Here is a 13,517-nt window from a genome sequence, read left to right as displayed (position 1 = left end):
ATTTTCCATTCTCTTTATGTCGCAGGCGTTGATTATATGCATCCGGATTTGAAATTCAATTACGTAAGTAAACTTTTGTCCGTAATCAAATATGAAATACTTTTATAAATGCATGTATGCAGGACTATACTATTGTATACTATGCAAATAAAGTTATGTATGTATGATTTATTATAAGTTGGTTGTGAGTGGACAAATTAAATTATTTTTATTAAATATTAACAAAAAAGTATTCCGCATTTGACATTAGGAATGGAGTTTATCATAGAAATGTAAAATGCCATGGTCATAGATGTGGGATTTTCTAGTCATTGGAAAAATTGAAGGGTTTGCAGTGGACACCATAAGTGTCAACTAGGGTGATGACGATCTTATAACCTCATACAACCGTATCATATTTTGATGAGGTTTTATTTAAGATTAAAAAATCTGACGTATAAAATGATTCTAAAATTTATATTTTTATTTTAGAGCATTGTTTTGAAGTTACTGAACATGAGCTTTAGAACCACATATATATTGTACCATTACAAAAGATCTTCAAACACACACGAAAGTTAAATATTCACATTGTCATTGGAGTGGATGAATCTCAGTGAGAGATTGTCCTTTTTGCTGCAGGAGTTGTATAAGTCCATAACTTTTTATACCCTACACCATAAAGTATACTGAACTAAAATGGAATAATTAGTTTTTTCCCTGTCCACAATTTTAGATGGAGATATTTAAGACCACGGATACCCCAAATGCCTAAATTAGGTCAGAAAGTGTATTTAAAAATGTATTCAATCGGCAGCACCTTTATATGGGGTATATATAAAAGTGTAATCCTATGTTGACAACTTTTTTTGTGACCACTGGTAACCTCAAATGCCAAATTATAGGTAGTTCAGTCAACAAATATAGCTAAACTCCTCAAAATGCCTAAAATCGGAAGGTACGGTTATATGGGGGCTATACCAAAACATGTACCTAGGTTGACAATTTTTGGTGGAGAAGTTTTGTAACCACTAAGAACCTAAAATGTCAAATTTCGACTAGTTCGAACAAAATATGCAGCCAAAATTCTGAAAATACCTAAAATCCGGAGGCTCCGTTATAGGGGGTATAGGAGATACATAGACCTATGTTAAAAAATTTTTGTGTAAAATGTGTTCGCCCACTGGGAGCCTCAAATGTCAAGTTACAGATGCACAGTGGATCCACTTGTATGGAGAAAGTGGCCAAAAATATTTGGAGTGTACAAACCAAGCCAATGCGCCGGTTGCAGCTTTGTGCTGCTGCGAAGAGAATTGAGCGGATTAAAAAAATCAACATTTTTGTCTGAAAATTGGTAAAATTTTTAAGATATGTAGATCTTATAGCGTTCTTCCTGGAAGGCACGTACCGCCAACGTAAGATAAATTTGGAAGAAGATTTCTTCATCTTATGTTAATGTACGTGGTCAGATAACAGAGTTATACGCTAACATTTCCATAGAAACCCTATTCTAGGGCAGCTTTAGTCAGCGGCCCACCATTTATAGTCTGGCACTAGATGGCAGCTGATTTTAATACTGAATAATCTTAAACCCATGAACTACTTTGGAAAATTATTCCCGAGGTGGGCACTGGTGGGCATCATGACTAAAACCTTAGGTCAAATTTAAGTATATGATCGAATTGGCATTACAAAATACACTAAGAAAATATTCAGCTAACTAGAATTCCACAACACGCTAAACGCGATTTTTTAATGAAAATTAAGCTATTACCACCTCCTTCAAAATACACTTTAATATTTTGCTATACGTATTAGTTTCGCGATATTTTGAATATATTTACTTGCATATAGGTTGTACTCATAACAAAAAATATTAGTCAAATGTTCCGACTTTTGAAGCTATTCTTAAGAAGATCGCGTTCGAATGAAACAAAAATTAATATATTTTTAAAAAGGTCCATGTCATAGCTGTCAGAGTTGCAAGATATTGTTCCAAAATTTTGACATTCATTTTTTTTATTTTTGGCCAATGGGTGGATCTACTGTGAGATGGTTCGGTTAAAAAATTTAAATCAAAATGCCTAAAATCGGGAGGCACTGTTATATGGAACCCATACCAAAACAGGAACGTATGTGGACAATTTTTGGTGGCCGCTAGGAATCTCGAATATCAAATTACAGATATGTATCTAAGGTCCACAAAACACCTAAAATCGGGTGGTTCCGTTATAAGGGTGTATATGAGGTACACACATAGACCTATGTTAGAATTTTTTGGTCGAAAAGGTTAAAAATTAGCTAAAATCTTCAAAATATCTGAAATCGGATAATACCGTTATATGGGGCCCATACTAAAACGAAAGCCGATATAGCCCATCTTCGAACTTCACTATGGAAAAAAAATGATTTTGTTAAGGTGTTACAAACGGAATGACAGAATTAATGTACCCTCCATTGTATGATGGAGGGTATAAAAAGGAATCTCACTCGTTTCAGTGAAATGACGTTAGAGAATCTTCATGTCGTCTCTGTAGCCGCCTGGTTTCCTCATCTTAGTTTTACCATTGGTGAAGGCTGCCTTCAATTTAGCATAGTTGCACATCAAATACAAATACATGCAAAAAGAATACTCGGTGTTTAGTTATTTAGTCGACCTATGGAGCTCATCTTCCATGACAATGCGAACTTGGGTGTGGGGTAACGTTTCTCTTCGAACAGTTGCTGCAGTTGAACTACAACGCCTGTCAATTAGCTAGTAACTACGCTTGTTGTATCGGCAACAATTATCACAATTGATACCCTCATGGAGATCCTCTGCGATTGTTTGAGCTTAATAGTGTGGACCACGGTCTGATATTCAAAGCTCTCAAGGTGTTTGCCGTCAAAGTGCATGCTTCACTTCCCCAAATAAAACGTGCATACCAAGTACTTTTTCACCCGAGCAGCTTCCTTGTAGATATCCCTGTGTATTCCTGACTGACATGGGGTTTGGATTTCAATGCCCTCAGTGGAAAGCTGTTGGCACAGCATTGCTGCTTTGTGGGACGACAGCTTTGAGTTTATAACAAGCCTTCTTGCAATGATTGTTGGATTATACTTCCTTTTGCTCGTTGATGCTGGATTTTCATCCCCCAAGCACATTCTGTACATATGTGGAATGAGTCCGTGCAACTTTCACAAGAATCAGGTATCGCTGAACTGGTAAGCGTTGACACGGTCGCTTTTATTGTCCTCTTTCGCTAAGATGGCACCAGCAGGTTTGCCAGCATTTGCTCTCAATTTGCAGTTTGTAGATGTTCTTTTCCTTTTTGCACATCTATCTGGCTTAAATGTCAATTTATTCAATGAATCAACGTATTGTTTCTTTTTATGCACCACTCATACTCTTCCAGAAGTGTTGTTAGTTTTTCAAAAATTGGTTACTGAAAACGCCAATTGTGGGTGTTCTCACAGAAATGAAGGGTGAGCCTCGAAAATATTTCAGTAGTGGAAATATTTTCCTCAAGATTCATCCACCAAGGAATAATGAAATAGAAAAAGGAAAGAAAATGCGATGTTTTAGAATTTGGAAGTAACTACAGTAATGGTTCTATATTGAATTCAGTGAAACAAAGCGGCTGCTTACCAAGGACAACAGTATTGATTGATGCTTAGTTAACAAGTGATTTATTTACAAGAAAAATTATAAGGAAAGGCTAAGTATGACAATTCAGAGAGAGAATGAGAGCATACAAAACACAATTCTTGGCAGAATTAGGGATGCCGAATGCAAATATTTCGGATCATAGAAAAATGGAAATAGGGTTGCCAGTTGGGGAAATCCGGCGTAAACAGTTACAAATTGGTTGATAAGATATATGCGGGAAAATTCAATGTTTTGTTTCATTTTACAATATCGAATGAACTTTGCGGGAATGCCAAAGTCGTACATTTCTTGGTATACCTCTGAAATTATAGATCTGTCGAAGGCTGCTAGGCCGCATCTCTTGGGTATTTTTCAGGATTTGCGGTAAGGTAAATATCTGGTCATTGGTGGTTTTGCCAGGTTTGAAGCCGCATTGATATGACCCAGTTATTTCTTTAGTCATTCACACAAAATTTCCGACACTCTCCGATAGGGAGTAAAATTATGCCCCTATAATTTGAGCACATAGTCTTATCTTCTTTGTTGTGGAAGGGACATAAGATCCTCACTAGGGTTATGACTTTTTGACATTTTTTCTCAAAAATTATTTCCTGTAGCAGGGATGAATGAAATTTTGCCTTATAATTACTACGCTATCGTTTATTCCATTGAAATATAAAAAAAGCTCACGCACAAATCGATTTTAAAAATATAATTATTTGAAAAAAAAGTATAAAATGAAAAAAAAAAAAAAATAAAAAATTATTTTTTGTTGCACGAATGAATAAATATATGCCTACTAATAACTATAATAATGTTTATTTCATTCAAATATTGAAAAAGGTCATGCACAAACCACTTTGAACAAATTTTAAATTTTTTGTTTTTTGTTAAAAAATTATATCTTTAAATAAAAGCGTTTACGACATTTTTACGATTCTCAGAATTGAAGAAAATTAGTGAGAAATAAATGTTATGTTAGTTTAATTATCTCATGTGACTCTAAAGTTTATTTTCAATTGTATATCTGCTTACAGTGACTTCAAAAAATTGTCTATAATTTTGATAAATTCAAATTTTAAAATCATTTTGTGCGTGAGGTTTTTTCACCGAATCACCTTATAATTATGATTTTATGTAATCTTATGGCAAAACTCATCACGTTATGATACAGGGATATGAGGTTGTAAAAAAGTCATAACCCTAATCCTCACGTTCCACAGTGGTGCCGCTACCTTGTAAACGTGGACAAAAATAGAAGGAGTTGACCTAGGTCAATGAATTTTTGTACAAGTACTTATGAGCGCATAGGAAAGAAAAAATCAAACTTTGATTCAAATCGGTTCAGATTTGGATATAGCCCCCATATATATCTTTCCCCGATTTTGCTACATCTCAGTCAATTTTGATCGAATAGCCTTCAAATTAAATATGTGATATTTTCATAAGCCCATAATTAGTTCTACTGATTTTAAGAAAAATCGGTTCAGATTTGGATATAGCCCCCTGTTTATGTACGCAGGGACATTTTCTTTTATTAATTTTATTGTAGTAAATAATGAACTGAATATTATATGAATTTACGTATGCAACGCTTTAAACCGTGTTATCACAGCTTAATGATTTTTAATCTCGTCCCTGCGTACATAAACAATTTGTCCCATCACTGACGTCAGATCTCATATCTCTCTCCCCTTGCTTTCTCTGGTTTGTTTATTGTTGAGATCGTCGTGACGGGCAGAACAATTAGCAAAGAATCGAAAAGAATAGTGAAAAAGAAAAAAACCATAAACTAGTTATTGAAACCCAACAATTGTAAAAGAAAATAATAGAAAACAGCGACTGCAAACAAAAATTAAATATTAAAGGAAGAATCCTAAACCTAAACCGAATCGTGAATTGTAATAAACAAAAGGTTGTAAACGGTGTAAACGCACTAAAATAAACTTAAAAGTGTTGTTATTTAATAATCAAAGGTGGTTTGGCAATTATTAACTATTGTGGTATTAAGTTAAGCATCAAAGAGTGTGGTGATTAGGTTTGTCGCATTAAGACTTTACCGCCGTTGCCCTTTGTATTGCTGTTGTTGTGCTGGGGAAGTGTTGCTGCTACCAAGGAAAGTGCCTACCTTTGTCGTTGGATATTTGGAGCGCCGGAGTAAGTTGTGGTGAACAAACATATGGTCCTTCGAGCCGGATAATATTGACGATCTCACGGCTCTAACTCCGGGTCACTTTTTGATTGGCTCATCATTGTTGTCCCCTGCAGAACCCGAAGAAGTCCCTACGAGGACAGCTCTGCTCAACCGTTGGCGCAAGCTTAAATTGGTTCAGCAAGAATTCTGTCGCAGATGGAAATCTGATTATCTCAAAGAACTGAACAAGAGAAATAAGTGGAAACATTCATCACCTAATTTGCAACTGAATGATTTAGTTGTGCTGGCCCAGGAGATGGGCAGCCCTAATGAATGGCGCTTAGGGCGTGTTATCAAATTGTACCCTGGTTCTGATGGACTTGTAAGAGTGGTGGATTTAAAAACCCAGTCAGGCATTGTACGGCGCCCTGTTCACAAACTGGTCCTGCTACCCCATTCCAACTAATCTAATCATCCCCCCCTACCTAAACCTCAGCCAGTTTATACGTTTATCATCACATTACTATAGGCTATAAACTAATAAATGCTTTCATTTCTTCTCCAGCCATGATGTTCCAGGATGATTACAAGTGCCCGATCTGTCAGACACGCCACTCCCTGCGGCTTTGCCGCCCTTTTTTGTCAATGGATCCGCAACAAAAGACGGATTTTGTGGCGAAGAACAATGTTTGCGAGAACTGCCTTGGTATGTCCCACACAATTGAAAACTGCCGAAGTAATTCAGCGTGTCGGCGATGCTGGTTTGGACACCACACGCTTCTCCACAAATTAAATGCTCCAAAGGAAGAGTGGTTGAAAATGACTGCGTTGGCTCTCTTACACCGTCCGCAGGTAGACGAAAAAAAGCGGGTTGTGCGACTGTTGCTGGATCCAAATGCTGGTGAAAGTTGTTTTTATAGAGGTACTGCTTATGCCCCCTTTGAAATCAATGACGATGTCCAAACGCTGAAAGTCCAACTCACAGACCGTCATAGTGAAGTGAGGACACTAACGGTACAACTGAGGGTGAGGAACGGTTCACCACCTGCAGATACTCCAAAGAGTCACTGTCTCCCAGAAAAGGTGTGGAAAAGATATGACCAAGAAGATGTGGCCGATCCATCTTTCTACCTGAAGCATTCATGTGCGGTGATGTTAGGGAAAGATGTTGCGAAATATATTTACTTGGGTCTGCCTCGTGAAGAAAAGGGACTCCCATACATGCAGAACACCATATTTGGCTACACATTTTTTGGCACTATTGCCTCGGATGAGGAAGGAAACCACGAAGAGTCCATCTGGTTCAAGAAGAATGGTTTATAGGACCGATTATTTGATAGAATATCTATATCCTGTATACATTATAAACTTAAATTGTCGCTGGATGACATTGTATTATTATAAATCGAATTTAGTTGATATTTACCCCTGGTGGGTGTTACATACACTGAATTGTATTATTTTGAACATATTGTATTATTGTATTATTTTGAACATATCGTCCAAAGGGAGGCGGTATGTTTATGTACGCAGGGACATTTTCTTTTATTAATTTTATTGTAGTAAATAATGAACTGAATATTATATGAATTTACGTATGCAACGCTTTAAACCGTGTTATCACAGCTTAATGATTTTTAATCTCGTCCCTGCGTACATAAACAATTTGTCCCATCACTGACGTCAGATCTCATATCTCTCTCCCCTTGCTTTCTCTGGTTTGTTTATTGTTGAGATCGTCGTGACGGGCAGAACAATTAGCAAAGAATCGAAAAGAATAGTGAAAAAGAAAAAAGGTACGTACGTCATTACTTATTATTGTGATGTATCAGACGAATTTACTGGCTCTTACGCACATTTGAACTTGAACCAATAACTTCCCCTAACCTATCCTTTTGGCAATCCCCGCTACATTACAAAATTTCGAAGAAGTTTAACAAACTTTGTAACGAATAAAAAGCAGACCGTTAACATTTATATTGTTGTTGGGGTAGGTCGTTGGCTCCAACAGAAATTTGTACATAACAAATTAAAATAAATAAGTCAAATTTTGGCGAGTTATTTTGCCGCCTAAATGGAACGAGTACACACACACACATTGAGTAGTGACGTTCTCATCGTTTAATTTGCATTGTCTCTTTTGTCTCTGCCACGGAGAAAACATAATAGAACAATTTTAACCTTACACAGTGGTGTAAATATACACATCAGGAAAAAATATTAAATTAATTATTAACTCTACCGAACAGGAACAATTCATAAATATATTATTGAACGCTGAAAAATTAAATAAATATTCATATGAATGTCTCTGTATATTACCCAAAATATTTTATGGAATTTTGATGTGTTTTGCTGCTATGAGTATTTTTGGATAAAAGTCAGTGTCAATGCAACAGAGTGTTCTTTTTAAAAGGCTTACAGATTATAACAATTGAAAGAGAGCTGTTTTCGTTTGTTTCTGATAGATGGTCAAAATTCTCTTTAATCAAGTTATTTAAGGGAAAAGTAAATAAGCGTTATATCTTGGATTACTTTCTCTTGTTGTCTCGAATCAATGTTGCTCAAAAGTATTTTTGCATTAGTATCTCCGATAGAGTCTTTCCTTTGCTAAACCACGGCGGATAAATATAAAGAGAACACATAACATAACAAAAAGGTTGTTGGCGTTTGGTTGTTTGTGGCATTTTCATACATACGGATGTTAAACACGTACTTTGCGAGATACAGTGGTATCAAAGGAAAATTGTATGAAAACCAAAAATAATTCATTTATGATATTTTGATAAAACTAACGCATGCTGGAGCAATAAATCTTTAAATAAAAAATCTGAAAAATAAAGTTATCACTGCGTTTTTATCTGTCTCTGGAAATAAGCAATCATTACTATAGGGTCAGTGTTTATCATATTAATGTTTTTATTGGATCTGATTCAAAAGAAGTTTTGAATATCTACTGGACATTTTTGTATAGCTGTCTCAAAGGAAAAATAAAGTTGTCTCAGCTGGAGATACTAATTTGTATTAGGTTTAATTAGATTCCTACAAACAATTATAAAATAAACAACGAATTAAGTGGAAATCTCTTGTCCCAATTTTCGAGAACTGAAATTTAGGAAGAAGTAAAATTTTCACCACTATAAAATACTTTTGCAAATTCGTTAAAAAATCCGTCCTATTCGTCAAAGCAGCGACGCAATATACATTTTTAATTTGAAAATCTATTATTTGTTTAACTGGTACGAACGTTTGGGCATAATGGAAGATTTTCTAATCCAATGCGAAGAAGTATCTCAGTTTGAATCACAACTACGTGAGACTGACTTCAAAGATTATAATGAGATGTCCATAGAAGCAGAAAAACAGGAAGTGGAGAATTTATGGGAAGAATGGAAGGCTTCTTATAAAAAATGTATCTCGGACCCAGATTTACAAAAGAAAGACAAGACAACTATTAAAAATAAAAAGGCAGAAGCTCACAGGAGTTATATAAAATGTATCACACTCATAGGAGATGCCAAAGAAAATTTAAAGACGACATCATCAAAGTCAAATCAAAAGATTAGTTCTTCGATTTCTGTTCCACCATGCGATACTGAGATATTCCATGGAGATTATTTAAATTGGCCCAGTTTTAGGGATTTGTTTACTGCGATATATATAACAAATAAGAAGCTTAATCCAGTAGAAAAACTGTATCACCTGTTTCAGAAAACAAGTGGAGAAGCTAAGCAGATAATTCAACATATCCCTCTTACTGATGAGGGATTCGAGATCGCATGGGAAAACCTTAAAAGTCAATACGAGAATAAGCGCATTCTCATAAATAACCAGTTACGAACAATTTTTAACTTGCCCCAATGCTCTCATGAGTCATCAAGTGCCTTAAGAAAGCTCCAAAGAGACATAAATAATGCGATTTCGGTTCTTAAACTTTACAAAATAGACATTAGCTCTTGGGATCCCATTTTTGTCTTCCAATGTTCCTCAAAACTGCCTAAGTTAACACTGTCTCTATGGGAACAGTCAATAGCAAAAAAGACTGAAATGCCTGCCTGGGAAGAACTGAATACGTTTCTAACAGAAAGGTTTCAAGCACTTGAGAGCGTATCAGACATATATGGCCCACAAGGTTCACGCTCTAATATGCCCCAGCAGCAAAAATTTAGTAATTTTGATAGAACAAAAAGTTACAAAGTCCACCATACCAAAGTTAACAACCAGAAATGTAATTTGTGTAAGGGAAACCACATATTACGTTCTTGTCCCAAATTTCTAACAATGGACTTCAAGAATAGGATGTCTATTGTAAAACGAGACAAACACTGCCTCAATTGCCTTGCTCAAGGCCACATGGTGGCAAATTGTACGAGCCAGAAACGTTGTTCTCAGTGCAATTCGAAGCATCACACGCTCTTGCACAGAGCAAATATGTCCCAACAGGGAAATAACTCAAGGGAGTTAGTAAAAGTGTCTCAATCTTCGCAAACTTCGAATATACAGTCCACAGATTTGCCATCAACCTCTGACCATAGTAGAACATATCATACCTCGGTAGCAAGTAAGACAATGCTAGCCACCGCTTGGGTATCTATTGTCAAAAACGGTATTTCTCACAGGGCTAGAGCCCTCATCGATCCCTGTTCGGATGATTCTTTTATCTCTGAAAGGATGCAAAGATTGTTAAAGTTACCTACAATGCCAATAGCGGCAGAAATTAGTGGACTTGGTGGCGAATGCCTTGCAAGGTGCTCCAATGTAGCCATGTTCACGATATCTTCGATGGTGAATCCTAATTTTTCAATGGAAATAGAAGCCTTGGTTGTCCCAGATGTCACGGGAAATGTCCCAACTCACGCATTTAATCAGATTAACAAGGAGCAATTGCCTAATTTGAGATTTGCAGATCCAGAATTCTTTAGAAGTGCCCCAGTTGATCTACTCATAGGAGGAAATCTATACCCTGTGATTCTACTCAGCGGAGTGGAACATGGTATTCTGGGATCGTTGGTAGCCCAGGAGACGATCTTTGGATGGATCGTAACTGGGCCAACAAATAACAGTGTCACAAGACGTACAACTAGAGCATCTCATTGTACGAGAGTGTCGATTGACAAGCAATTGGCTCGATTTTGGGAAATCGAAGAAATTCCTATCAAACCGAATGTCTCTGATGATGATAAACATTGTGAAAACATTTACAAAAATACTGTGAGAAGGAACTCCAAAGGGAGATACATGGTTGATTTGCCTTTTAAAGAGGAAAGACCATCAAAAATTACATTTACATCAAATAGATACATAGCGCTGTGTCAGTTTTTACGAAACGAACAGTCTATGGGCAGGAAACCCGATCTTAAAGCGATGTATGACGAGGTCATGCAGGAATATTTGTCTCTAGGGCATATGGAGTTGGTAGAATCGACTTCGCCCAATACCGAACCTTGTTTCTATCTGCCCCATCATGGCGTCTTCAAGCCCGAAAGTGTAACAACAAAACTTAGGGTAGTTTTTAATGGCTCTTGTCCGACGGCGACGGGTAAGAGTCTTAATGATTGGTTGTATGTGGGACCTGTCTTACAGAAAGACATAATTTCTTTAATACTAAACTGGCGCCTGTATAAATTTGTCTTTAACGCAGACATATCAAAAATGTACAGGCAGATATTGATTAATCCAAAACACGCCAATTTCCAACGGATTGTGTATCGATCTTCCCCAGATGAGGAAATTAAGGATTATAAGTTAAAAACGGTCACTTTCGGTCTCAATTGTGCCCCATACTTGGCACTTAGAACACTACTACAACTGGCCCAAGATGAGGAACATAAGTTCCCCATAGGTGCAAAGATTCTAAGAGAGAATATGTACGTGGATGACGTACTAGTAGGCACACATTCAATTGCAGAAGCAATGGTGGCAAAGAGGCAGCTAATTAGTATACTTGAATCTGGTGGATTTAGTTTGCGCAAATGGACATCGAATGATAAAGAAATTATTGAAGATCTGCCCCGAGATTATCTCTTAAATGTGGAATTTCTTGATTTCGATGACAAAAGCTTGGCGAAAACCTTGGGAATAAGATGGAATGCTGCCTCAGATTCATTTTATTTCGTGGCAGATGATATTAAAAGCAAACAATCATTTACAAAGAGGGAAGTTTTGTCCGTCATAGCTCGACTTTTTGATCCTTTGGGTTGGCTTGCACCAGTGCTGATCACAGCAAAAATATTCATGCAACAGTTGTGGTTGGATGACATAAAGTGGGATGATCAACTGAAAACATTGTCTCTGCTGAAATGGAAGTCCTTTCTTGAAAGTTATATGGATATTAATAAAATAAGCATACCTCGTTGGGTGAAGTATTCGCCGGAATGTACTCTACAATTCCATGGATTCTGTGATTCATCGGAACTAGCATATGCAGCAGTATTATATGCAAGAGTGGAAATAGGAAATATTATCTCCACAAGCATATTGGTTTCCAAGTCAAAAGTTGCTCCAATTAAAAAGGTATCTCTGCCTCGATTAGAACTTTGTGGGGCTCTGTTGCTAGCGGAGTTAGTTCACACATTTTTGCCTCAATTAGGGATCGAAAAGCAGACCTTGTGCCTCTGGTCGGACTCAACTATTGTCCTGGCATGGCTCAAAAAACCGTCCAACACATGGACAACTTTCGTGGCCAACAGGGTAGCCAAAATTCAAGAACTGGTCGGCGATAATTGGAAACATGTCTCGACACATGACAACCCCGCAGATCTAGCAACCCGGGGGGTGACTCCTTTCGAACTAAAGGAGAAAGATTTGTGGTGGTTTGGCCCATCATGGCTGGTAAATAAGGAAGAAGACTGGCCGTCGAACGTTCATATCCCTGAGGTAACCCTAGAAAGCAAGGTTACCAAAGTTCATGTCGCTAGATCTGCGGATGTGGGATCCGAGGAAAATTAAGGGGAAAAAGACGGAAGAAAGGATGACCCAGAGAGGCATCTTAGATACATCCACCGATTCACAACAGCTGTCCATGTCTTCGGATACGTTGAGAGATTTATCAAAGCCACACATCATGACACCAAGAAGACGTACAAGTATCAAGATTCAAAATTATCTACAACGGAACTGTCTGCTGGTCGTAAGCACTTAATCAGACTTTCCCAAAAAATATATTTCCCAGATGAGTACGAGGCACTGTCCAAAGGGAAGCCGCTTGACAAAAAGAGCCCTCTTTTAACCCTGACGCCATATCTGGACCAAGATGGGATCCTTCGCGCCAATGGTCGACTAGGATCTACCATGTCTTTATCTCATAGCGAAAGACATCCGTTTATTCTGTCCCCAAGGAGTAAACTTACAAGGCTTTATATCTCGTTTATCCATGATATGACCAAACATGGTGGAACGCAATTGATGATGGCGACCATACGCCTAGAATGCTGGATCATTCGAGGGAAGAATTTGATTAAAACTCATATAAACAATTGCATGAAATGCGTCCGAGCTCGCATGAAGCTCCAAGGGCAATTAATGGCTACACTTCCCCCTGAAAGGACGAGTTTAAGTAGACCTTTCACTAACACAGGAGTTGATTACGCTGGCCCATTTAACCTCAAAACCTTTGCTGGTCGCGGTTGTCGCACAGTTAAAGGTTACATATGTCTATTTGTCTGTCTCGCTACCAAAGCGATCCACTTGGAAGCCGTCAGTGATCTATCTACCCCGGCTTTTATGGCAGCTCTTACCCGATTTGTCTCCAGACGCGGCTGTCCCAACAAGATTTTC

At 37.4% G+C, this 13,517-nt stretch overlaps 1 protein-coding gene across 1 annotated transcript in view; it reads left to right on the top strand.

Moving 5' to 3' along the window:
* The window catches only part of amon (prohormone processing protease amontillado), a 288,241-nt gene that overhangs the window by 221,492 nt on the left and 53,232 nt on the right, over positions 1-13,517 (top strand). The window contains exon 4 of the mRNA XM_073959324.1: positions 26-63. Coding sequence (XP_073815425.1) covers positions 26-63 — 38 coding nt within the window. The remainder of the gene's footprint in view (positions 1-25; positions 64-13,517) is intronic.

Source organism: Musca autumnalis, unplaced genomic scaffold, assembly GCF_047663935.1.
Source record: "Musca autumnalis isolate F117 unplaced genomic scaffold, ASM4766393v1 scaffold_1, whole genome shotgun sequence".
Lineage (NCBI taxonomy): Eukaryota > Metazoa > Arthropoda > Insecta > Diptera > Muscidae > Musca > Musca autumnalis.
The sequence above is the reverse complement of the archived record's forward strand: the minus strand, read 5'-3'. Positions and strand labels throughout refer to the sequence as shown.